Source organism: Vanessa atalanta, chromosome 9 (assembly GCF_905147765.1).
Source record: "Vanessa atalanta chromosome 9, ilVanAtal1.2, whole genome shotgun sequence".
Lineage (NCBI taxonomy): Eukaryota > Metazoa > Arthropoda > Insecta > Lepidoptera > Nymphalidae > Vanessa > Vanessa atalanta.
The window spans coordinates 12823211-12849995 of record NC_061879.1 but is presented as its reverse complement, the minus strand read 5'-3'; the positions used below and the strand labels follow the sequence as shown (position 1 = coordinate 12849995).

Here is a 26785-nt window from a genome sequence, read left to right as displayed (position 1 = left end):
AAAATATAAATAAAAAAATAACGAAATAAATGTCAAATTGGCAACATCGACTATTTATATTGTCACCCAATGTCATTAGAATTTCATTCAATTCGTTCATTTCGTTCCTTATTGGGGTCGACATTTATGTCGTATAAAAGTGTTGGCGCTCATTTGTATTGTAACCGGCTTTTACTTTCTTTGTTAAAATAATTACACAACATTAACTTTGTATAAATATAAACTGTATTACTTTGGAAAATGGCAAGCGATATCAAAACTACGGCTGAAGATGCGGACCTGTCCGAATGTGACGGGGAAAAAGTTGTTACAATGATGGACGTCTTGCAAGAACAGGAAGATTTTGAAGAAGATGCTAACGCAGTATTAGGAGCGTCGGACGATAAAAATTGCACCTATTCTAAGGTATGTCTCATTAAGTCCAGCCTGAAAAATCATAGGATTCTGTTTTGTAACAAAGGTCAATTCTATTTAGTAAAACACCTGCTACTGACGGTTGCAACTGTTTCGAAAGTCTAATTATAAATTCATCTATATTAGTATATCCTGATAATGATTTTATTGTACTCACACCCTATTGAATCACTCGTGTGTGTGACGAGAGACAAGCATTTTTTCAATAATTGATATAATTACTCCATACTTCTGCTTTCTACTTATATTTACGTATAAGTTATGTGCCTTGTATATTGAACCCAGTGTGTTTTGTTTATTTTCAGGGCTATATAAAAAGGCAAGCTTTATATGCATGCCTGACATGCTGTCCTGAAGCCAAATCAGACCCAAAGAAGAGAGCTGGTGTGTGTCTTGCTTGCAGCTTGATGTGCCATGAAAACCATGAACTAATTGAACTTTACACTAAACGTAATTTCAGATGTGATTGTGGCAATCCTAAGTTCAATTCCCATCCCTGTACTTTTACTTCTGTAAAATCTGACCTAAATGAAGACAACTATTATAATCAAAACTTCAGTGGCTTATACTGTACCTGCCAAAGACCCTATCCTGACCCTGAGTCAACTGTTGAAGATGAAATGATTCAATGTATCATTTGTGAAGACTGGTTGCATGCATCACACCTGGAATCCACAGTTCCAGCCAATGAGCAATACTCAGAAATGATTTGTAAAATCTGTATGGATAAAAATGAATTCTTGCATGACTATAGTGATTTAGCTGTTAATACAGAAAGTATTGAGGTGGACATAGTAACCGTTAATGGTAATACAAATAATTCTAAATTAATCATTGGTAATAAAACTGAAGAAGCTACTGACTCTAAATTAAATCAAATTGAAAATAAATCCAAAGATGAGACTACAGAAGAAAAACCTGATACTAGTGCAGTTACTAAAGATACAGCCTTACTAGAAAATGTAGAAGAAAATGAAAATAAATGCAATGAAAGTGACAAAGAAAATATCACAGAAAATCCTATGGAAACTAACCAATCAGAACAGGACCCACAAACAAATTTATCTTCAGAAAACACTACTTCAAATATAACACAAGAACTAACTAATGACCAAAGTGAGCAAGATAATATTACTGAAGTTGAAACTAAAGTGGACTCTGTTTTAAAAAGTGACAATGTTTTAAAAGATCCAACTGATGACACTGCCATGATTTGTGATAATTTGGAAAGTAATACTAATGAAGAAAATGTTTCTAATGAGTCTAAGGGTGTAGAAAAATCAAAAGACCAACAAGACAGTGAAACATATATCAATAAAGTAAGAGAAGACAATGCACAAGATGATGCAGAAAACACTAAAATTGAAGAAGACATGAAATCAACTTCAATGAATGCAGAGAAAATGGAAGAAGACAGACTTTTAGCTGATCCTGAAGATGATAATCAAAAAACAGTTACAGTTGAGAATAATGATAATGCTACTGACAAAGACTCATCAACAAGAGATATTAAGAGTGACCCTGTGGAAACAAATGAACCAAAGTCAGAGATTGAAAACATTTCTGACAATGCAGAAAATTTTAAAACTTGTGATGAGATAATTGATACAAATAAAATTTCTAATGAAGCCATAGTACCAAATGAAAATATTTCTAATAATCCTAATAATTCTGAAACTACCATTGTTTCAACAGAGTCTGAAAGTTCCAGTGAAAATAAAATTCAATTGGAAAACTTACCTAGACAAGATAACAATTCTATAGAGGCAACTACTCAAAATGAGAGTAATAAGGAAGTAGAATCTGGCAGCTCAGAAAAAAGAAAGTTCACAGAAGAAAATTCTGATAATGTGGGAGCTAAAAAACCAAAACTTGATGGTAACCTTTGCATAAGACCGAAAGGAATAAAAAAAATATACAAAGGAGCTACATTTTGGCCATCAAACTTCCGACAGAAACTCTGCACCTGTCAAGAATGTTTATCAATGTATAATGACCTCTCAGTTTTATTTTTAACTGATCCTGAAGACACTGTCAGTGCCTATGAAAGCTTAGGCAAACAAAAAATAAATGGTGAACCAGCAACGCAGTATGAAAAAGGATTGCAAGCATTATCATCTTTAGACAGAATCCAACAAATAAATGCTCTGACCGAATACAATAGAATGAGAGACAAGTTACTAGATTTCCTAAAAAGTTTTAAAGACAAAAAAGAAATTGTCAAGGAAGAAGACATTAAGGCTTTCTTTGCAGGAATGAAACCTAAACGACAATCGGATGGTGTTTATTTCTGCAGATAATCTCCTTTTTGACATAATTTTCTACTTTGTTCTTTATTTCAATGTAATAAATAAGATTTAGTATTTTAACTTGAAAAGTTTAATAAATAAACAATATGACAAGACAGTGCCTTTTTACGAAATATATAGCATTTTTTTTTCTTTGAATCATTAGTAGCTGTTGGCCATTCTCCTACAGAAATTAACTAAACCAGACAAACCAAACACAGTCAGTTAAAATACATACCTTACTTCATTTTGTTTAGTTGAATGTACAAACAATTTTTATTTCTATTTTAATTATCATATTTTATAATGTTATTGAAATAAAAAACAACAAATGAGTAAGATAATTAACTTTAATATGTATTAAATGCGCAACACAATCACGCATACAAAATATCGTAGTGGCCAGGTCGGTACAGCAAATGGACAAGAGGCTTGGCTCCATCGGGAAAGTCGTGTGCAATCACCTGTGAATATTTTTTTTATTTATCAAATATAGCTTAGAATCATAGAGCATGTAGGCAATAAATACAATAAAATTTTATCCAGTTAATGTGTATATTAACTTCCAAAGAAAATTTATTAAGATAAATTGTATTTTTGATTAGAAAATATATATTAAAAATACAGTGTTTTATACCTGGCTGCCTTCCCCACGGTCCATATAGCGAACCCTTACGCCGACATTAAGTGCATTACTCAGAGCTATGATATGAATGTGGTCTGACTCCTTGTACATTGGTTCAACTTCCTACAAAACAAATGACAGTAAATGTTTTAATTTTTTGCATAATTATGCTAAAATTCTTGACAATGTTGTGAAATGATTAATTACAGTGTTGTGTTGTTGATCTGGGTATGACCACCTAGGTACTTTATTTTTATCGAAGAAATAAATTAAATACATACTTTTTTATAATAATAATAAAAAAGTTTAAGCTATGGAGCAACAATTTAATAATATTTGTTACAACAAATATTATTTAATTATGATAGTAAATACTCTGTTCTTATTTCAGAATTTAGCTTTGCTTATTTTTCAGAGTGGCTACTGGCACCAGCCAGTTTTTATAGATTATAATATAAATATCAACAAAAATTTTTACAACAATGTGACATGCAATATTGTATTGTAATTTTTTTTATATAATTAAATATTAATAACTTACCTGTCTACAGAACTCTGTAACAGTGCGGGATCCTTCAATAAAGTTTTGATAGAAGTCATGCTGGGTTTGTAGCTGACCTGATGTAATGAGTCTCAGGTACACCACTATATAGTCTGAATAACCCTGTTTATTAAACTTATCGTGTAGTTCCTCTCTAATTGATCCCAGCTCTTCCAGGGACCCACCCGCTTGTTCACCAACTCTTTGTATGACTTCCATAAACTTAAAAAATAAAATAAAATAAGCCACTAAAAACTTCATAGTCTGAAGCCTTTCATCACATTAGAATTAAATAAATTGTTCTCAGCAAACCCTACAAGTGCTGGCAAATTATCCTCACTGATTTAATGAAGTGAAAATGTTATCAAGTATATTAAAACATTATAATTTTAACATTCTTTTGTCTAAACAGTAATAAATGTATATTTTTTTTGCATGTGTATAATAAATAACAATAGCTTACCGTCTCATAAAAGTCTTCAACAGTGAACTGAGGAAATCCTAAAGCAACAAGTATTTCTTTTGAGTTCTTGGCTATTTCGTAAAATTTATCATATTCATTTTTATCAGTGAGGAGGTGCTCCAAATAAGCATACGAAAAGGCACGGAAAAAGCAATTGCCGTCCGGCCTGGTTCTCCTAATGTTTTTGTATTTGGCAGATAGATCTTTGACTTTTAACAAATAAATGGGGTCTTCATTGTATTCTTTTTCTAAAGTCGATAGCGCTTCGAGATCTCCGACGAGAGGAATGGTCTCCGATATCTAAAAACAAATACAAACATCGTGTCATTGTTACCTCGTAAATGGAAAAAAGAAAGAAATTTAATTAAAAAGTGGTTAACGTAAGTAAGATTTTTTTGGCTTTACCTCTTTTTCTATTTCACGTTGCTGTTTCATAATTAATTCATCTTGATTTATTGAATTATCAACAGAATTACCGGCACAGGCACTACTGCTGGATGCATCGTCCGCCATTTTTAAATTTAATAAAAATAATATTGACAAATGACAACTGACAATCTAAATTTGACAAAACAGTTCATTCGCATACTCGTATTCACAGGTAATAAATGGTTAATAATTCAAAAATAACACATTAATTACCTGGTGACCTTAGGTCTTAATGTCATTCTTATACTCACCTTTTAAAAACCTAAACCATAGTATGTAGTTACATCATAACTGCAACAAATCACATTCGCTTGATCTAGTTAAGATAAGCGAGATAAAAATATTTTTTTTAATTGAATATATTCTATTGATTTAGCAGCCAAAGAAATTAGTTGTTATTAAGTAGGTTTGTAATTAATAAAAAAAAATATGTACTTATAAATATAAATGTATTAAAATTACAATGAATTAATCTGCAAACATATCTTCGATTTTCTTCTGTACTTCTTTCTCTGTTTCAGAATTGAGTTTATCAGGCAAGTTTTTGACTGCTTCCATATCCATTTCAGGAGCTTCATCTGCTGTTGCTTGACCTTTTGCCTATATAGTAAATAAATTATTGGTTAATTATGAAGGTTATGTACTTTAGTAAAGATTAAGAAAAAATATTCTAAAGATATTTTTTAGTGTGCTATTTGTTTCACTAATTGAATCTATTATGGATATATCTAGAAGTAGTAACAGTACTTAATTGAATAATTATCAAAAGGGCCTTGATTGAAATTGAATTTAACTGTTACTTAAGAGTCACCTCACCTTCTCTAACTGTATCTCAAGCTGAGTTATAGCCCTCTCTAGACGGTAGTTATCAGAGACCAGCTGTGCCCATCGCCGGCGCAGGGCCCGTAGACGTGCACCACTTGCTGTCTGGGATCTCTTACGTTCCCAATTTACTGCTGCTATCTGTTTCCTATAAATATATATGAGCAATTCAAAATATAAGTTTAGTATCAGAAAATAATCAATTGATTAACTGCATAAAGCATATAGGAAGGGTACTTGGTACAAGGAATTGTTCCAACATTTTTTATTTCCATTTTGTATTGTTCCCTTACCGTAACTGTGAATGAACATTCTGAGATCTGATCACTAGAGCCTGTAGAACATTTAAATAGGAACGCCAGGCTTCTGTACTGTAATGTAACTGCAACTCCAAGTTCAGTACCCTAGTTGCCTGATGTGAGAGCTGTGCATGAGAATTGTCCACAGCCTCCACCCAGGCTGCTGGTTCACCAAGTCGGCCTGCTGGTGGAGGAGGTAACTCATATCTGAAAATTGGTTTATATATAATATGTATAAGGGTTTTATTGAGGTTTTGTTAAATAAGTTGTGAGACAATGATTGGCTTAATTGAATAAAAATAAATAAAATAACGGTAGAGAGGTCAATCATTACTTAAGTTTTGTATTCTCATTGTTGATGTCATTAAGAATTGAAAATTTACCTCTTCATGGATAAAGGCTCCATAGGCAAACGTTGTTGGACCCTCTCCATCTCTCTCTGAAGTGCTGGTGTTTCAAATGCAGTGCTTGGCTCTGGGCCAGCATTTTCAAGATAATTCTTTGTTGGTCTATATCTTCGGCATTCCTCTTCAACCATTGCCAGAGCCTTTAAATATTATTCAACAAATTATAAAACGTTGTAAATGATCAATATGTACGTACAAGGTATACGTAGAAAAGGTTAAATAATATTGAGCACATAAAATAAGTTCAAATAAGCTGTTTGTTTGATACAAATCAAAACTGCTGCCATCTTATTACTTCTCTGTTAAAATGTTATTCCTGTTTGTTTATTACTATTTGCTACATCAACATATCATTACTATGTTGTAAACGATATACATTTAGAACAAAAAAACATTAAAATCTTACCGCTTCTCTAACTCCCGGGTCATCGTAACCCTGGTCAATATAAGGTAAAGCGTCCACTACGACTTCCCCAGCCATTTTATTATAATATCTGGTAGGAAATTCTGAAAACGGTTAACTTCTGAACGTATTGGGGATACTAGGTCCTGGACTAAAATTATAAATAATTGAATTTTCGTATAAACTGAAACTAGAGCGCGTTACTATTGTTATGACGTTAGGTTTGTCAATTGACATTGTCACTTAAAAGTTATGTCACTTCTCACGAGAGCAAGTTTCTAGTCCATTAAAAAAATTTATACATTCCTGGATGGTAACTCACGATGTAAATATTTTTAATTAATACTATAATTCATTATTAAAACAAAACCGTTTATTTAAACTATTATTTTTATCTTTCCAAACGTTATTAATTGTCACTTTTTGTTTTTCGTACACTTACTATAATCTGTGCTAGAATTGCTTAATTTACAATTACTCATTTTTATTGACAAATTGATAAACACTAAAGTTTTTTTTCTTGAATAAAATGATTACCTACATTTATTACTTTAATCGTCAATAGACCAATTATACACTAAATAGTAAATATAACGAAACTGGAAAAATATAAACTGTGATCACTTTTTACAAAAAAAAGTAGATACTTAGCAAAGAAACGAGATGTTAATGCATTAATTTTAAAGTAATTACAAAAATAAATATTATAATTATACGCCGTGAATTCTTTTTTAAAATGCAAGATACAATAATAAATCAAGAAATTGCCAACTTAGACCTAACAAAGGTATGTAACAAAATCATGATAATATTAAGTATGTTTATTAATATAACACTATAAGCTCGATATACCTATATAATATTCTAATATGTTAATAAAAATTCCAGATTGCAGCCTTGCAACAAAAACGTACATTAGCTTTTGTAAACCACTTTGTAATAACAACAGTCCAGTTTTTAAATAATTTTGCCAAAAGATGTGAACAGAAACTGATGCAGTTTGAGAGGAAATTAGAAAAAATCAATGCTACTATGGTGTTACTAGAAGCAAGGGTATGAAATTAAATCAATATGATAAATATATATAAAGAACAATTTTTAAAGTTTTATTTATTCACAGCTATCTTCAATTCCTGAAGTAGCACAAATAGCAACAGAAACAGATAACCTAAAACCAAAGGAATCTACAATTGAAACACCAAAAGAAATAAACGAAACAGTTACAAACAATGACGATGACAATAAACCTGAAAATAAAAATGCAACAGAAACTATTAAACCTGAATATGAAAGATTTATTAAAATGGTACAAGTTGGTGTACCAATAGATGCTGTTAAATTAAAAATATCACTGGAAGGACTAGATCCTAATGAATTAGACAAAATAATGAAGAAATGATTACTTTTATAAGTTGAGCTTGAAAAACTGTTATTCCAAATTGTATTTCTACACAATTGAGTATATTTTTTAATGTTTATAATAATTATAGTACAATGCTGAGCTGTTATGTTATTGAAATAGTTAATAAAGGTTTAATAAAATGCCTCTTAGTTTATTTTATATAAAAAAAAGAAAGATTATCAAAAATGGTTGGAGTTCAGATAACATTGATAATTAAATAGTGTAAGTACATCTGAATTGCCTATTTCTATATTTATATTATTTGTCTAATTTGCACAATCTTTTAATTAATTTGTTTTGATGCAATCTAAAATCTTGCACAAAATAGGCTATTTTGTAATATTTTGAGGTAAATGTAGGGTCTATAGATAATCTTAGTGTTTGCAAATAAAAAACCTTTTAGTGTGGAATCTTATTTATTAGGCAGTTTAGAATTGGATCATTTGTCCCTTCCTCTTCTTGTCTCCGCCAAGTTCGAAGTGCTTGCAACGCTTGAGTGCAACTTGTGATCTCACCTTGCAGTCGGCACATTCCAGACGGAGTACAATTTTCTTTGTAGTTTTCGCCTATTAAAAACATTACACATTAAAAACTCACTCAATTTTTTATTGTGACAGTAAGGTGATTAGTAATGAAAATATTACATACACACATTCAAAGACAAATAGACAATATCTATCACATAATTTTATTCACCATCATATTGTCAAAAGAAGCAATTACATTTTAATAATAACGAATTTACTTTTTTTATACAGTTTCATTTACGTGTCGCTTTAACTAAAGTTAGTTTTCAACAATTAATAGGTACGCCATGATAAACCTAGTTATATCAACAAGTCTAGCACACATTGAATTAGATTTAAAATACTTCACATATATAAATATAATTGGTTATTCAAATATAAATCACTAAATATATAAAAACAACTGTTAACGATGATCGGTTATTTACGGAATAGAGGTTAAAGTCACCAACATACCTTCTTTTTGAAGATGGGTTTGGACTGACCACCATAACCCTGCTGTTTACGGTCGTAACGTCTTCTACCCTGAGCGGCGTGCCTTTCCTTGGACTTTTTGTACTGTGATACTTTGTGTACCTTGTGGACTTTGCATTTTTTGCAGTATGTCCTCCGCTGTTTTGGTACGTTCACCTGAAATGTATAAGTGCCGAAAATGAAATATGACCGTCACTGTTAAGATAATGACACTACATAATTATATCACTAATCAATTCACGAAAATCTTAAAAGTTTGATGAGATTTTAAAGGATATTTTTAAAATACACACACCATTTTCGTTTTGTCTGATATCAACCAGCCAAACGTCAACTAGAAAGAAAGAGGTAATCGTTTGACGTTGACAATTGAATATGGTTTTTTTTTTACTAGCAGAGCCTCCTGTCTTTTGAGTAATAGTTATAAGATTTAGAACTATAATTATTATGTAGTTCAATTATAGAGAATTTAAATTTTACGTGAATCCAGCATAATTTAAACAAAAAATAATTGACTTTATATAGATCAAATTAACATTTCACCAGATTTCCAAATCTGCATTTATTATCTGTATATATCTATACGGTATTTGCTAATATTAAAATTGTTTGCTTCGCGCCAAAAGTGACAAGTTTGTTTTTATTTTACTTTTGCAGTTTGCACTTACAATTTGTTTTGTGTTAAGTTTACCATTTATTTTGTATTTATATACCGACAACAATTTGTGAATAAAACATGAAATTCGCTATACCTGAAATATCGTGGCACAATAGAGATCCCGTTTTAAGTGTAGACTTCCAGCCAAAATCTGAACCTAATGAACCTTTGCGACTTGCAACTGGAGGCACCGATTCTCATGTTCTTGTAAATATAAAAACTATTATTACAAATTATTATATATTTATTTTTATTTGTTACAATCAGCATGTCCTCTATCTTATCTTTCTAGATATGGTATATATCTACAACAGAAAAAGGATCCATAAATTTAGAAGTAGCTGCAGATTTAACACGACATCAAAAAGCGGTGAATGTCGTGAGATGGTCACCAAACGGTCAATACTTAGCCTCAGGTGATGATGAATCAATTATTATTGTTTGGAAACAAAAAACAGAAGATCCAGTACCACCAATGGAAGGAGAGGAACAATATAAAGAGTCATGGGTAATTCATAAGGTTGGTATTTCTTCATGATAAATTTCATTTGTTGTTTGGAAAAAAAAACTATTTTCATATTTACATGTTTTTAAAAAAAAAAAATTTTTATTGTTATAAATTATTAGATCTTAGTTAAAGAATTTTAATATTTTAGACTCTCCGTGGCCACATGGAAGATGTGCTAGATATGAGTTGGTCCAGCTCTTCACTACAACTGGCATCAGGGTCTGTTGACAACAAATTACTTATCTGGGATGTAGGCAGAGGTCGCTATAGCTCCATAGTGTCAGACCACAAAGGCTTTGTACAAGGAGTAGCATGGGATCCTCGAGGCCAGCTAATAGCTACTACGAGTACTGATCGGTAATTTAGTCTTGACATTTATCATACACACATTGTAATTAATTAAAACATATCAAACAATTCATAACTTTTAATTTTGTGTTTGTATTATTTCTATTTATATAACTTGAAATATTGTAAACCTGAAGTGGTGGTACATTTAACAAATTAAACCCAATTAAACTTATTTTCCAGAGTGTTCCGCACCTTTGATGTGAACTCAAAGAAGGTAGTGTCACGCAGTAGTAAGGCAATACTTCCCTTCCCAAAAGAACATGCATTACATGATGTGAAAGTTCGTCTTTACCACGATGATACTTTGCAAACATATTTCAGAAGATTACAGTTTAGTCCTGATGGACTTCTTATTGCTGGTAAGATTAATTAATTTATTGATTTTCCTAAAAGTTTTGATATTGAATAATTAATTGGTTTTACTAAACTTATAAAATTTTAATATATTTAAATCTATTTAACTCCCAAAGTATTACTGAAATTAGAATTGAAAAATGTATGTCCATTCCAGTGCCCGCTGGCAGGATCGAGCCAGAACAGAGCAAACTTGACATGAAACCCATGAATGCTGTTTATATTTATACAAGATACTCATTGAAAGTGTGAGTATATTATGAATTCATTATTAATCATATAGATTGTATTAGTCATATAATTTGTACAATTTGTGGACATCAATCAGCAAAAACGTGATTCAAAAGTCTTGGTATAAGCTTAAAGCTGTCTTCCCGCAGACCGGTGTGCGTGCTGCCGTGCTCGGAGCCGGCGCTGGCGCTGCGCTGGTCCCCGCGCCGCCTCGCGCCGCGCGCGCACGCGCCGCCGCCCGCCTTCCCCGGCGCGCGCCGCCTGCTGGCCGTGGCCACGCGCCGCTCGCTCGTGCTGTACGACACGCAGCAACGCACGCCCGTCGCGCTGGTCTCCAACGTGCACTACACCAGGTACAGTGCACAAAGGCAGGCATGGATTTATACAGGCACTTTGCAATATTGTGTAACACAATTGTGTAATAGAACACATAGAGAATTCGTTTTTCAGATAACAAGCATTAATATAGCATTTTTATCGTAAACAATTATTCACAGGCTCACAGATCTGACTTGGTCACCGAATGGACGCATTCTGGTTGCTTCCAGCACAGACGGTTTCTGTTCCGTCGTGACCTTCAATGACGGCGAGTTAGGAGAGTTTTTACCTGATGAATTAACTGAGCCAAATGCAGGTAAGCCATTGAGAAATTAATTTAAATTAATGACCTATATCTCATTCCATCATATCCAAACTGTAACAATATATATTTAAATATTATGATTTATATTTATCTATTATTACTATTAATAGTAGATCATAAAATATCTGTTAAAATTAAACAAGTGCCAATTCAAAGGCTCAAATTTTACTTTTGTTGAGTCCCTTTGCATTTATTTATATTATTATTTCAGAACCAATGGAAGTTGAAGAAGCACAACAAAATGAAAAAGACACTAATGAGGAAATAAAAACAGATACAAAACAAACAACAATCCACAATACACCAAAAATAGATTCATTTATCAAATTCAAAACACCTGGTGAAAATCTACCAGTGAAAAAAAGTGAAAAATCTCCCAAGAAAGCTAAAATAGATAACAGCCAACAGCAAAAAACACCGGTGAAAATAGATGTATTAGTTGAAACAGCAATGCAGTCTTGGTCAGATAACTCCAGTAATGACGTAATAAAACCTAAGGAAATGGATGTTGACAATAATAAAGATGAAATTATGGTCATAGAAGATAGTGAAGATATCAAACTAGTTTATGATGAAACAGAAAACTCAAAGTTAGATAATCAGTCACCGACAGAAAATAAAACTAAACCTGCAGAAACAAACAAATCTCTACCTGACTCAAGGATATCTCCAGTAAAAACCAATTTACCTGCTAAGCATTCTGAGGTGCCGAATTCAAAAACGAGTAACTTCTTTAAGCAAGCTAAAGTGACAGATATGAAGGAGCCAGTTGTAAATAAAGCAGTAGCAAGTCCAAAAACTCCTCGAAGAGTTAGTTTTGTGACCTTATCAAGTCCTAAGAACAGCAAGAAAAAGTGATAATTAAGAATATTATATTTATATGAATAATATTTTATTAAAGATATTTAAGTATTGTATGAGATTTTTTATTGTTCGTTGTCAACTGGGCATCTTGTCTTGGCTGGAATGTGGTATTTATAAAAAGTTTACCTTTACTTTCTTGTGCTCGTACAATGATTATTATGGTTTTTTCATGATATAGTAACAAAAATACACCCAAACCTTCATTTATAATAATATTAAGATCGAAAAGAAAATCTCTTATATACGCCTAAAATAGAAAAGCACCCAAAATTAATCTTTGTGGAACACAGTTTTTAGTAAACATTCAGAAGACAATTCTTGAATTCTTTTATTTCATTACCATTATTAGACAAAATATATATTTTGAAGTACTTTATTGCATAGTGCTTGATTTCGATGTATTATTAGTAAGAGTCCGCGTATAACATATCCATACTCTTTGGTTGTAACAAATAACTGTATAGAAGGTTCGAGTCTTCTCAACATAATTAAAATAATTTATACTTTTATAAATCATTCATATTACTCTACAAAAATGTATAGGCATGTATTACTTAGTAACAAACGACATATAAAACTATTAGTTTAAAATTACTTTGCTTATATGAAATGGTATTATTAAACAGTTAACATTTGTAACACATTTTATTTTTTTGTATGTTTTTCAATAGTCACATCCTGGCGTTTTGTAAGGTGAAACAATAAAATATTACATTTTATTGATAAAATAACTCATTAAAATTGGAGGTTCATTCTGTTTAGTCGTCACAGATAAAATAAAAGGCGAATATAAAAGGTAAACATTTTAATAAATATTTACAATTCACTGCATGTTTTATCACATTCAAATAAAGAGAATATAACAAAATATATTCTAGTGTCTGTACTTACCTATCGCAAGGTAATTCATTAACCTTTAGCGAAACTGAAGCGAAGGTACCGTATTAAGTCACATCAAAATCGTCCAAATAAATCATGTTGAAACAATTCTATAATACTATATTAGTAATTATTGCTTTGATATGAGATTTATATAATCTGGTCGAGAGGCACCTTGTTAACGAAATTACGAAGATTTTTTTTTTATTCAATTCAATATATTTTATTAATTTCAGTAACATACCACAATATATTCGATATTCATAATTTTTTCTTATCTACATCTGTATTTTGCTATAAATGTTGTAATCGTTAACAATTTTTACACTTGAATCCTGTTTCTTACGAGCGACTTTATTATTAGTATATTATTTAGTAAGCATCACATAATTTGTTCACATACTATATGTATGTATTAATCTGGCACCAACAAATACTTAAATTGTAACCATATTTCTATTGAATGAATGAATGTAAAGTTTTATTTAACCAACGTCGAACCAATATTAACACTACCTATTGGTAAACAAAATAACTAAAAATCATATATTTTAAAATATATATTTGTCTAAAGTTGGTTCAAAGCCTCAATGTATAGAACACTTGAAACAGATTAAAGGTTCGAGGCAAACCGAGATTAAGATGTTAGAATTATTAGTATTCTGTAAAACATCGTATGGAAAACTGTATTGTACGTAATGGATGACAACGTGTGTCATTTTCCTGTGTAGTTTAGGATATCCCGGTTAACGGAGCCACGAATGTCGACAACGACTGATAAATTCGTCACTTAAGAAACAGGACACTTAAAAGCTTCGTCTGGAAGTTTCAGTCTTGGCGTGGTGCGTCTCTCAATTAACAAATTTGTAATTACTGTGTCTATCGGTAGAGGCGGGCGAAGTCTCGAAGTAATCGGGTCATTTCCTTGCATTTCTCAGCCCTGAAATTAATATTATTATTACTTAATTTTTTAATATATGCAAAGAACATGTTCAATATTTTTATAGAAATGTATTCAAACAATAATTAATGAACTAAATTTGAGAAATTCAAATGTGTACAACCTCTGCACACCTCATACCTCCCATAGAAAAGAATCTAGTTATTGCTAAATCTCAAATTAAATGAAAAATAAAATAATAATATATAAACAGAAGTCTTTTATTTATTATAATTAAACGATACTCAGGTAGAACAGTCATTCGTAATATCGGAGTCATGTAAAATAGACTTGTAAAACACGACCGCAGTCATATCTGCGGTCATGTTTTACAAAAAGTTAAAAACTACTCGCTCCTCTCACCCTCCTATTTCCTCCTCCTCTTAGAAAATGGTTGAGATGAAGAGAAATATTTTGGTAACTTACCTGATCGCGTACTGGTGGAACTGCCAGCACTGGTGGTCGGTGGCGGCGGGCGGCGCGCGCGACAGGCGCCGCAGCGCGCTTGCCAGCCAGTCCGCGCCCGCGCGCTTCTGCCACCACACCAGCTCCAGCATCACCTCCGCCACCTGCCACACGAGCGCCGTCAGATCGCCCCTGAACGATAATGTTCCGATTTATATTGTATATGTAAACTCGAAAACCCATCTCACCTCGGAGAGCATGTAGGAGTGCAGATGGAGAACGGAGGCCTCGAGGAGAGCGAACGTGAGAGTCTCGCCGTACTGCGTCAGAGTCGCGCTTATGGCCTCTGAAAAAATAATGTAGTGTATGTTATTAGTAGCTTTACTTTTTATAAAAAATGCAAAAGGGCAGGTCGAGCGTCTCACCCTTGACCTGGCGGTCGTCCTCGCGCGTGGAGTTAGCTATCCTGGCGAGATCGTGCAGGAATTTCATGAGCGAGCAGTTGGCGTCGCGGTGGTCGAGCGCACACGCACGCGCGCCCAGCGACAGCAGCTGCGGCAGCACGCCCTCCGCGGCCAGCAGCGCCCCCGGGCTGCGCTGCAGGTACCTGCGCAGCGAGGCCGGTCAGGCGGGGACGTCGACGAGGGCGGGGGGTACCGACGCAGGCGACTCGCACTCACCGCACGCAGAGGCGATAGAGGTCGTCGACCGTGTCGGGGTTGTCGCGCAGCGCCTCGGGTGCGGCCAGCAGCGTGAGCGCGGGCGGCAGCAGCGCGTGCAGCAGGCGGGCCAGCGCGCGCTGGGCGGTGGCGTCGGCGGGGTCGGCCAGCGCGTCGGCCAGCACGGCGGCCAGGTACAGCAGGCAGGAGTGCGCGCGAACGGCGTACAGCACGGGCAGCGCTTGCGCCAGTGCGGGCAGCAGCGGCGCGGCGTGGCGGCCCGTGCTGCGCACCATGAAGCGCACGCTGCGGCACGCGCGCTCCATTATGCGGCCCTCGCGCGAGTACCTGCGGACGGCCTCTCGAATAATTTACCGGTAACGTTATCGACGGATTTGTCTTTACTTTAATGATTATATGCATACATTTCTTCTTATTGGGATCTCACATATGGCTGAAGCCAGACATTATATTATGGCATATTAAAATTACTGCTTTTAATTTTTACTGACTAGTGAAAATGTAAAAAATATTAATTGAAATTTTTATACTCCATTCGCAAGCAAATGTGCAATTAAAATCTGCAATTTATTTTCTGCAGGGCCACGTCCTCACACACTGTCAGAACCCAATAATTCAGAAAGAACCGTTTGGTGATTAAAATAAACCGGGACCGACTTGTTCATGACCTCGTGCACGACGGGCCAGGCGTCGCGGAAGGCGGGCAGGCAGGGGTGCGCGGCGGGCCCGGCCGGCGCGTCCACGTCGCGGAACAGCGCCGCCAGTCTGTCCAGCCACAGCACGGGGTCGCTGCGCGTACCGCGCCGCGGCTCGGCCTCGCGCGCCAGCAGCTCGCGCAGCCCCTCCAGCTGCACGGCGGCCGCCTCGCGCATGGCCAGCGCCAGCTGCTCGGGCGGCAGGCGGCCCACGGCGGCGGCCAGCGCGCGCAGCAGCGCGGCGGCGGCGCGCGGCGCCAGGCTGAGCTCGTCGGCGCGGCGCGCGGCGCGCAGCAGCGTGGCGGCGTGCGGCGCGGCGTGGCTGCGGCACGCGGCGCAGATGTTCTGCGGGGGCACGGCGTGAGTCGGCGGCGGCACGGGGAGGGGGCGGCGAGGGCGGCGGGGGAGAAGGCGGGAGGGGGCGTCACCTGCAGAGCCGTCGCCGCCGCGTTCGCCAGGGTCTGGTCCTGCAGTGCGCCGATGAGGCTCTGGAGGCACGGCTCGAGGCACTCTGGGTGCCTCTCTATCCACTCGCAGAGCTCGCCCAGCAGGAGGATGCAGGTCTTCCGCACCGCCGGGTGCGTGCCCTCGGGCATCGAGAGGATGGCTTCTACTACTTTTGGCACATATTCATATTCTTCACTGAAAAATATACAAAGCTGGATATTACATTGGTATCTCACTGCTGAGAGGCATATATTTGCTTAAATCATTTTACAAACATTAAAATGACCAATTTTATCATAATAATTACTAAAAATTTCCAAAAATGATCAATATATGTATTATATTATTATTAAATGAGCTAGAGGCTTCGAAAATCACATTTTTGACCTAAGCATCTCAAACTTTTTTACTTCACTTTTATGAATATTAACAATACCCTTTACAATAAATCTCAGATTATGTAATCAGTACTAAATTAAGTTTAATTTGAAATTTAATTCATACTTACGGCAATATATTTTTAGCTACAGATTGCATGATAAAGAGAGCTGCTTCCGTTTGCTCCCAAGGCAAGTCAGCCTGTAGAACTGCAAACATCTGTCGGAACACTGAACTTGACCCAACAATGAACACAACGTCCTTTATTAATTCCATTACTTTCATGCGGAATTCCTGTGGAAAAGTTTTTTAAAATATAAGTATCCTTCCAAATTGTTGCAAGTTTCAATATACATATAAATATTTATACAGAGTTGAAGCAGTAAAGTACTTGTAGTATTAATATATCTTGTGAAGTATTGACAAATGTATTAAAATGGAATATGTCAATTTACATAGAATTCATCTCCTTCGTCAGGTAACTGTGTGTGGTCAGGTTCACACTGACAGTGTCTGGCCAATGCTTCGATTAACCTCTCTATATGTGGTTTGAATACGTCTGTTAGCGGTTGATAATCTCTCTCATAAACTTCTTCTGATAGACGATACCATAAATTAAATGTGATTTCTGCGACCTGTAATATTTTTCAAAACATTTCTAGTATAAAAAAATTAATACTATCAGTTATATTAATTTAGTAAAAAGAACTTTAGTGCAAGCACTTCACAAAATAATCTGACAATAGTTATTGCATAAGTAATAACATAAAAATAACATTTGGTAACGAGTGATGTTCCATGATATTCAAAAATATTAGATATATAATCAATACGTGTATTATTGATTGTGACCACTGATTCCAATTGAGCCACCAACCTGAGAACTAAACAAAAATTTACAAACACATCTGGCAATGATTTGAAATCAAATTTTAGTTTGAAATCACTAATACAATTACAATGAAATCTATTTGAAATCTCAATCTATGTTTTTCCACTTATATTTTGAACATAGTAATAAATACAACAGATTTTACAAATTATATTAGACTTTATCTTGTTTATTTTTATTTACATTTCACACATTTGTAATGCTTATATGTGAAATTGATGCACATTTTTTTTTAATCACAAAATTAACCATAAAGGTTACTGCACTTACATCATAGTCATGATGTCCAACACATACGAGTGAGAGCTCCAAAGATCTCATTGCAAAATGTGCATTACCATTTGCAGCGCACAAGATTATCTTCTCTAAAAATGTTTCTGCTAGCTCTGTAAACACTCCAGCATAGTTTGCAGCTTTCTCCTCTTCCTCGTGAGCCACTGCCATGTGATAGCTCTCTTCTAGTGAGGAAACACTATCAAACAGTAACTTTTCTACCTCTGTATTATTATTATTATCCTCTAAACAGTGAAGTATTGCACAGATACAGTCAGACGCAGCAGAGTGCAGCAAGTTTATAGAATTGTGATCTCTTAGAACCTGCAAACTGAATCCAATAACTGCATTCTGAGGCACTTCCTGTATACTCATTGCCCTAACCTGGATCCATGATGTCATACATTTAACAATTTTCAATGCTATATTAGTACTTTGGGAACTATTTAAACACTCTTTAAGGAAAAATGTCACTAATTGAGAATTTGCTCGTAGTTCTGATTTGATTTCTTCCCGGCGGTTCTCACCGAGTTTTAAGCTTGATGAATCGATTTCTTGAGGTAATACCGTTAATACTTCTAAGAGGACAAAGTCATTTTTGTTAGAAAATAATTTGATGAGATCACCAACACAATTTGACCAAGATGTCATCTGCAACGCTAAATCGGCTAAGGCCAATGAAAGTTGAGTGACTATCGCTGAACTTGTTTCGGGAGAGATTCCTTCTAAGTGAGCTACGAGAGAATCTCTGAGTGAGACCACGGCTTCTTGAGGTAATTCCGAAAGGTTATGCTGCACTTTAGATCTCATCGTTTGAGCTGCGAAATAACACGAATGAACATCTTTCTTTTGTTGTAAAAGCTGATCGGCTACTTTCCATGAATGAATCTGGAAAATGGCAAACGTGGTAAATTTTAATTCAAAACAATAATAAATAAATTTCTAAAACACATATTATATATTTCTATCGAATAAAAAACCGGTTTGTACTAAAACATAGAAATACTCACAGATTTTTGTACTTCTCCTAACCATCGCGAGGCCTTTTCCTTTTCATTTGGGTTGGGGTTATCATACAAGGCATTAATGGCCTGGTAAATAGTGTCCATTGAAGGTGCCTCCATTGTGGATTTATGAATTCACGGGAAAATCTCAAAATCTTCCAGTATGAAATAGTAAATTAATCATCATATTCTAATAATAAAATAGAAAAGCACTCAAAATTGAGAAGAATCAAACATTAACAACGTCAATCAAATCGTCAAACGACAACCGAACAAATTTTATATTTTGCACAGATAAAAGATAGCAAAGATAACATACAAATTACAATTCCTAAAAATAAACTTTACAAGAAATAGCAGTATGAAATTACTACGAATTTTTTAAAAAATAAGTTTAAAGTGTTTTTGCATTTTTCACTACAAAATATTTGAGATTAGAAGTTTTTTTATTCAATCATTTGCGCACGGCATTTTTTCAAATCGAACTATTTTTTAGATTCTTTTCATCTTAATGTATTATTTAAAATAAAATTTTATTATAAAACCTACGATTTCCACAATATATATACATATATATATATATATATATATTTATATATTTATAATAATATATCTGTCCGTCTGTTACGAAACTATGCTTAATGATGCTATCGTAATTTGGGAATTAAATATGAATTGAGTTTGGCTATAAATTGAGTATAATGATATTTTACTACCAATGGTGGTACAAACTTTTTGCGTCGTATATATTATTACATGTTAAACGGATCGATCAGATGTAGAAGATTAGTAATGCAATAAATAAATAAATAAAAAGCGCCATAACACGGACCTCGCACTAATGACATACAAGGGAATGGAGAAGAATGTGGCGGCTAAAGAGCGCATGATGATAAGAGCTTATATTAATGTGCACAACATTTTTTTTAGTATCTACATCACCCTATCAAGTTCATGTATTATTTAAAGTTAATAAGTTTTATAGTTTTGAAATTAAGCCATTGATTGATATATTAACCAGTCCGGACATAGTTGTAGGATTTTTTAAAGCGTCAATCAAATTGCACATTTTTATATTTTAGGCGGGTATCATTAATTTATATAATCTTGTCTATAACTCAATACAGCAATAGATAAATTGTAAAAAAAGCAAACACTCAAACCAAACTTCAAAGATTAAAAATTAATTATCAATCAGTCAATCACAAATGTTTTTCACGGCTGTGTCTATTGTTCGAAACGCTTCGGCATTTGCAAAACAAGCGTCTAGTAGAGCGGTACACACGACTTTTTTCGCCATGGCTCCAGTAAAGGTAAGTATTTTAATTAATCTGGTACTAAAATTATATAACTACCTCTGATTGATGTTATTGTTTAAGGTTGGGGACAAAATGCCGGCTGTTGATTTGTTCGAGGATTCACCTGCAAATAAAGTGAACATTTGCGAATTAACTGCTGGAAAGAAGGTTGTTCTTTTCGCTGTTCCTGGAGCTTTTACTCCTGGTTGCTCCAAGACACATTTGCCTGGTTATGTTCAGAGCGCTGATAAACTGAAATCGGAGGGAGTTTCGGAAATAGTGTGTGTATCTGTTAATGATCCATATGTGATGGCCGCATGGGGTGCACAACACAACACCAAAGGAAAAGTAAGATTTTGTTCTACCGATATTTCAATGGCCGACAGTAATCTGAAATGTCGGCATTGTCGGCAACCAAATAAAATAAAAATCAACATGTGAAATTTTAATGTTGATTTTTATTTTATTTAGTTTACAAGAAAATATGTTGAAATATAGTTTTTTTGATATTTAACTTAAGAAGAAATATGTTGTTAAACTCATACCTATTTATAAAACATATTGCAAGCAGTGGATGATAAGCGGTGTTTCTATGTAAACTTTATTGATTGTTGTATGACCTCTAACCTACTACAGTGGCCAGTAATACTTGTACATTATTTATTAGCCTGAATACTCTTGAATATTTAATCTAAATATTGACTGAAAAGAGTAAAATACTCTTCTGTTTGACTAATTGTTTTTAGGAATTTAGAAACAAATATTGATATTATTTCTTTAGACACAATTATTATTTTCTAGGTTCGCATGCTAGCAGATCCGAGTGGCAATTTCATCAAGGCCTTGGACCTTGGCACTAATCTTCCACCGCTTGGCGGTTTCCGCTCCAAGCGTTTTTCCATGGTCATCAATGACAGTACAGTTGAAGATCTGAATGTTGAGCCTGATGGCACAGGACTGTCCTGCTCGCTTGCTGATAAGATTAAACTGAAGAATTAAAATCACCTTGCTTAAGTAGTTTCAAAGCCACTTCTTAGTTATATGTGATCTACACACCTAGCTTTATGCAGATCTTAGACTGTCTAAGCACCCCTTGTGATATGCCTAAAATATATATATGTATTTTACATTTTAATGTTTCATGTTTGTTTAATTTTTTGAAAACCCCCTTTTTACTTGAATTTTTTGTATAAAAATCCATTTCAATATGAAAATTTTAAATGGAAGTAAAATCAATTAACAGATTCTTTCTATTGATTCTTCATATAAAAAGAAGACTTATAAGTTCTGGAGTAAACCATACAGTTTACCAATATCAATAGTCTATAATTTCAAGGTGGAATAAAAATATAATTATTGATTATAATGTTTTTGATATTTGTTATTTTCGAATAATTATTAATCAAATAGTTTCATCACAATGAATTTTTTTTACGGTAAAAGTTAGGCGAATTTATTAAATGGGCCATGGTAAGTGGTCACCACCACCCATAGACATTGGCACTGTAGAAATATTGATAATTCCTTTTTTATATTGGGTATTTTTTATACAGACAGGCTTGCGCAAATTCCTGTCACCGAATAAGGATTCTAAGACTAATATAAAAAATAACAAAAACAGCCTTCTATCTAGCCAACCTTAGATTGTTTTTTAGCAATAATGGAACGCACATGACATTTGACAATGACATACCAGTAGTCTGTATTTGTAGTACTTTCCTCTGACATTTGTCAAAACTTGCGAAAATTTAGGTGCAGAATTTTGTTTGTTTTGCGATAAACGATGTTTTTATGACTAAAAGTTACGAATATGCTAAAACGGGTGCAATATTGTGGCACAGTATTCTTTTTTTTAACATTAGTTTATGTGACTAGAATAGTTTTAAGTGAAATATTTGAAAATGGAAGCTCTGAAGTCGACGAGTGGTTGGAACAAAACGATCTTGGAGACTATAAGAAATTATTCAAAGATCTCGGTATGTATTGCATAGATCATTAAACATCAAGTAGGGAAACGCCTAATAAATTTTCATATGAATTGTTTTATTTTTATTTTTAAATAAACAAGCCTTACCGAAGCCAAGATGTAAATGTATGTTTTGGTTTTTCTATAACATAAATATATAAAGGTTTAATAAAATTTAAGCAAAACTAACCATTTAAAATAATGGTAGGAAATAGTTACAATAAATATGAATCCTTGTAAAATTATTTTACTTCATAAAATAAAATAATACTTAACTATAATATTAAATAGCCATATTTTTTTATTTACTACAACAATTGCATTTTTTTACATTATATTGTATTTTTATTTATATCAATTATGAGCATCTGTAAACTTTACATTGAAATATGTTTTGAGCAGGCATGTACAAATGCAATTGATATGTTGTTTCTATTAGGAATAGTGTTAATGTTATGTCAGACATTTTTGAGAGACTTGTTGTAATAATGACTAACAACGTCCACACCTTTTAGCATATTTGACAATGAAGTAGTCATCTATTATCTCCCATCAAGCCCCACCAAGTTTTTCTGAACTTGGTATACAGGTATTATTTTAAATTACATTTTATAAAATTGCAACAATACATTGGTACACAATGTAGTGATGCAATTTTATTAAAATATGTGATATCAAATAAATAATTTTGCAGGTCCTAAATGGCACTAAAATAAAAAATAAAATATATGAAGTATTATTCAATCTTAAAAAAAAATCATTGATATGTGTAGACATAATTAAGATAAATTATTCCAACAAAAGAAACAGCTTTGGGTCCAAATTTTCAGGGAATATAATATACATTTTTGTATTTCAACATAACAAAAACAATTTTTGCAATTATTTGAGGTTTGGGTTACATTTTTTTAATCAACTTTTGAATATAAAGAGAAAATACGATCATCAAAAATTAATTCGTATTGTCGAAACATGAACAGGATAAGGTTTTGGGATACGCGGTGTCCCCTGACGTCACTCTGCCACCCACCACCCGCCACCCGCCAAATAAAAAGAGGGATGAGGGTAGTTCCGCCCGCCCAACGCTCAGTCGTACCGCAGACACGGATCCGCGCGCACGTCTCTTCCTTATGCATATCTCCACACATCACTAAATATGACCGCATTCCGTTCTTATGTGATAAAAACTGTAGCTTTGAACTATTTTAAACTATAACTTTACCGAAAAAATATTCAGAAAGTCCTGATAGAACTTCTGCAGTAAAAGTGGTCGAACTCATTCATAGATCGCGACGATCTGTGACTCGTCTTTGATTCGTTAATAACACTAAAAGTTTCGATCTCAAAATGTGGCAATTCGAGGATTCTGAGATTTGTTCTATCGGTATGATACATCCTTCTCACAGCCGACACTCCGGCCTGTCTCTTTTGTCAGGAATGTCAACATTTTCAGGTAATCTTTCATTATATATTCCTTTGTCATCTTCATAATAGATACATTATTCGTCAAAGACCAAAACAACTTACGATTCTGGTATAAATTAGTGCAATTTGTATAAAGGCAGTCACAGTCATCAGTGTGTTATGTCATGGTATTTTTGTTAAGTAACAAAGTTTTATTTATATAATACTGACGAATAAGCATTAGTCCGCTTCGGTATAAAATTATAACAATTATCTGTCAATAGAGCTACAAACAATGTTATGTATTTACGTTTTCACTTTCTAAGTATAAATAGTAGTGCCGTAGCTTATGTTCTTTGTCAACATATACATTCATAGAATGTTTTGTATAAGCTTCGAAGACGTGGCTATAAAATTGTTGCGAATCCCTAGCCTTAAGATTGTTAAGAATATTCTTGATAAAATTGAAACAATCACAGCATGCGTTGAATACAAAACATTTTTTGTTTGACGAGAACGTGCTCGCGCGAGTTCGTTATTGTAAGGAGTGATTATATTTAGTAATTATATTCTCATGTTTGAGGAATAGTTAAAGAAACTCTGTTGTTTAATATAGCAATGCAGTCGGAAGAGCTTTGTGCAAGCTCGTCTCGGGGGTACCACCCATTCGCCAATTATTCTACCGCTAAATAGCTGTACTATGTAATGCTGTGTTTCAATTTTAATAGTTAGTTAGTCAGTGAACAAGACATCTCTGATTCTGTGGTTGGCGGTGATTACCGGTGTGCCGGTGGGTAAAGATGACCAGCAGGTGGCATTTGTACTCTGCTGCTTTCCTTAAGTGCATAGATATCTAAACTAATATTATGATTGCGAAAATAAGTCTGCCTGTTTGTCTGTTATGCTTTCACGGCCAATCCAATGAATGACAAATTTGAGGAAATTTTCTATGCACAAAGTTTAAACCAAAACAAGGACACAGGCTACTTTTTCTATCTAACACCTTATATACATGACTAACAACTACTAAAATACGACCAAAGCGACAACTATTATCTAGTACTATAAAATTAATGTAATTATGGAATTGTGCATGTTTATGTTTATAAACGTTCCAGTACAAATATGAGTAATATGATGAAGAAATAAACATACAATAATACGTTACTTTAAAAATAGGTTCTTCCTAATTCAACGACAAAATAATCCAATTTCCGAAGATTCAAATGTAATGACTTGCTTTTTGTAGAACATTTATTATATTTTTACTATTCATATCAATAAAATATGTCGAACATTTTTGGTCTGAATATGTATGTGAGCAATATATTCGAATGTGCTGAAATCTAATTTTAATATTATAAAATTAAGACCTTCGGTGTGGCGTGGAACTAATTTTAAAAAGGTCACTTCTATTGAAGCGGAATGTTATCACCTTCGTTTACGGTATTCGATGAAAAAAAAAGGGGTCTGGTGCCTCGTTTTCGTTAAAATTTATATTAAGCATTTAAAGTATTCTAAGGATGGCAAGGTGATATTATTAAAAAAAATGAATATTTATTCTATCTACAGCTGTGCAAATAGTAATGATGAAGTTCTTCTAACCAATGTCGGCAACAACGGCTATTCTCAAAGCGTAAGTTCAATCAACTGTAGTATAAACACTGTTGTCCCAATCTCTGGGCTGCTTACGAGGAATAGCTAACGAAAATCCAACATTTTTTATTCGTCTCACCCAGGATTTATATTTCTGAAATTCGTCAAATAAGCTAGACACTAGGAGAGCGAGGCAGTTTAGCTATTTGAGTCGCAATTGTTTTTCTTTGTACTCATAGTATAATTTATCTCCTATATACTAATTGTATTCAATCTGATATCTGAAAACCGGAGTCGGCTTGGAAAACATCCTTGAATAGACAATTCTATTGTTTTGATAGGTACCTTAGGCAAGGTCGTCATAATCAGATTACTGTGATTAGTTATAGGTGCGCTTCGTAATTAGTGAGCAAATTTTATCGACACATCGCAGACTATTTAAATAAGTTCTTATAAGTTTATAAAAAATATGAAAACCGGTGAACGTTTTTTGGTGAACTTTATAGCGAACATACAAAATGAAACTAATTACTTGGAAAAACTGTCACCACTGACATCCTTGAAAAATTACGTTTAAGCTAAGTCTCAACTGTAAAATATTTTTTTATTCCTTTGCGTCTAAATAGAATTCTGAGTTTAATTTTCCTAAACAAAGGTATGCATAGCACACTCACGACAATATTGCAACTAATTGACTTTTCCGCTGCAAACCAGGTTGTGGAGTGTGTGGTCGACTCGAAACCCCTTTCAGCGGCTGTAGTGCTGTGACGCGAATAACTCCTTTCAACCTGAACAATGAACAAGATAATTAAAGCATTTTTATTACTCGATACCAACAATATAAATAAACTTTATAGTTTTAAGAGTCGATCACCATATTATAATAGATTACACAGACAGCGTTTTATTTTATTCCTGTATACGTCTAGAATCGAAAATTAGTAGTCTTTTTTGTATTTATTTAATTAAAATTACTGTCTTGTGTAACTACTAATTACACTCTTTACTATTTTTTTATTACAGTGTCCTTAGGCATGCATAAGACATAGCTTTCTGGCGTACGGTCAAATATCATAGACAAAACTAATGAATGAGTGTGTAATTTAGTCATAGATAATTTTACTACTTTTTACTTATTGAAATATTCCTAAAATTTATTAAGAAAAGAGACGAATTAATTAAATATTATTAATAGTAATTAGCAAAGTACTTCTCCAAATTAGAC

The 26785-nt window shown here is 34.0% G+C and overlaps 9 protein-coding genes across 10 annotated transcripts in view; 5 read left to right on the top strand and 4 right to left on the bottom strand.

Annotated features, from left to right (window-relative positions):
- The first annotated feature begins 105 nt into the window (after positions 1-105).
- On the top strand, positions 106-2838 carry LOC125066230 (putative E3 ubiquitin-protein ligase UBR7). Its single transcript, XM_047674229.1, has 2 exons — positions 106-405; positions 720-2838. Exons 1-2 carry the CDS (start codon positions 241-243, stop codon positions 2712-2714), a joined length of 2160 nt encoding a protein of 719 aa, XP_047530185.1. The 5' UTR covers positions 106-240; the 3' UTR covers positions 2715-2838.
- Positions 2839-3034: 196 nt separating this feature from the next.
- LOC125066231 (ubiquitin thioesterase otubain-like) lies at positions 3035-4866 on the bottom strand. The gene is made up of 5 exons (XM_047674230.1): positions 4737-4866; positions 4332-4631; positions 3869-4090; positions 3340-3450; positions 3035-3166 (listed from the first exon to the last, which is right to left on the bottom strand). The coding sequence occupies exons 1-5, from the start codon at positions 4842-4844 to the stop codon at positions 3080-3082; spliced, it is 828 nt and encodes a 275-aa protein (XP_047530186.1). The 5' UTR covers positions 4845-4866; the 3' UTR covers positions 3035-3079.
- Positions 4867-5228: 362 nt separating this feature from the next.
- On the bottom strand, positions 5229-6907 carry LOC125066233 (pre-mRNA-splicing factor SPF27). Its single transcript, XM_047674231.1, has 5 exons — positions 6695-6907; positions 6265-6428; positions 5876-6088; positions 5577-5730; positions 5229-5360 (listed from the first exon to the last, which is right to left on the bottom strand). The coding sequence occupies exons 1-5, from the start codon at positions 6767-6769 to the stop codon at positions 5229-5231; spliced, it is 738 nt and encodes a 245-aa protein (XP_047530187.1). The 5' UTR covers positions 6770-6907.
- Positions 6908-7186: 279 nt separating this feature from the next.
- LOC125066234 (WASH complex subunit 3) lies at positions 7187-8235 on the top strand. The gene is made up of 3 exons (XM_047674232.1): positions 7187-7478; positions 7580-7744; positions 7812-8235. The coding sequence occupies exons 1-3, from the start codon at positions 7428-7430 to the stop codon at positions 8088-8090; spliced, it is 495 nt and encodes a 164-aa protein (XP_047530188.1). The 5' UTR covers positions 7187-7427; the 3' UTR covers positions 8091-8235.
- Positions 8236-8490: 255 nt separating this feature from the next.
- On the bottom strand, positions 8491-9481 carry LOC125066319 (60S ribosomal protein L44). The gene is made up of 3 exons (XM_047674361.1): positions 9390-9481; positions 9077-9250; positions 8491-8659 (listed from the first exon to the last, which is right to left on the bottom strand). Exons 1-3 carry the CDS (start codon positions 9390-9392, stop codon positions 8522-8524), a joined length of 315 nt encoding a protein of 104 aa, XP_047530317.1. The 5' UTR covers positions 9393-9481; the 3' UTR covers positions 8491-8521.
- A 237-nt stretch (positions 9482-9718) lies between these two features.
- On the top strand, positions 9719-12698 carry LOC125066322 (chromatin assembly factor 1 subunit B). The gene is made up of 8 exons (XM_047674365.1): positions 9719-9959; positions 10045-10272; positions 10409-10617; positions 10792-10970; positions 11123-11213; positions 11346-11549; positions 11694-11830; positions 12051-12698. The coding sequence occupies exons 1-8, from the start codon at positions 9831-9833 to the stop codon at positions 12695-12697; spliced, it is 1824 nt and encodes a 607-aa protein (XP_047530321.1). The 5' UTR covers positions 9719-9830; the 3' UTR covers position 12698.
- A 795-nt stretch (positions 12699-13493) lies between these two features.
- On the bottom strand, positions 13494-19545 carry LOC125066401 (transportin-3). Its single transcript, XM_047674465.1, has 11 exons — positions 19303-19545; positions 18290-19180; positions 17583-17762; positions 17258-17421; positions 16731-16944; positions 16265-16647; positions 15608-15934; positions 15353-15534; positions 15176-15273; positions 14949-15091; positions 13494-14522 (listed from the first exon to the last, which is right to left on the bottom strand). The coding sequence occupies exons 1-11, from the start codon at positions 19414-19416 to the stop codon at positions 14462-14464; spliced, it is 2757 nt and encodes a 918-aa protein (XP_047530421.1). The 5' UTR covers positions 19417-19545; the 3' UTR covers positions 13494-14461.
- An 887-nt stretch (positions 19546-20432) lies between these two features.
- On the top strand, positions 20433-21734 carry LOC125066236 (peroxiredoxin-5, mitochondrial). Its single transcript, XM_047674235.1, has 3 exons — positions 20433-20609; positions 20676-20942; positions 21396-21734. The coding sequence occupies exons 1-3, from the start codon at positions 20505-20507 to the stop codon at positions 21591-21593; spliced, it is 570 nt and encodes a 189-aa protein (XP_047530191.1). The 5' UTR covers positions 20433-20504; the 3' UTR covers positions 21594-21734.
- Positions 21735-22335: 601 nt separating this feature from the next.
- The window catches only part of LOC125066223 (apoptosis-resistant E3 ubiquitin protein ligase 1), a 28492-nt gene continuing 24042 nt past the window's right edge, over positions 22336-26785 (top strand). The window contains exon 1 of one of the 2 annotated variants that reach the window (XM_047674218.1): positions 22336-22570. In XM_047674218.1, coding sequence (XP_047530174.1) covers positions 22405-22570 — 166 coding nt within the window. In that variant the 5' untranslated portion in view covers positions 22336-22404. Of the gene's footprint in view, positions 22571-23662; positions 24014-26785 lie in introns of those variants that run through there. The other variant, XM_047674219.1, reaches the window with a different exon arrangement.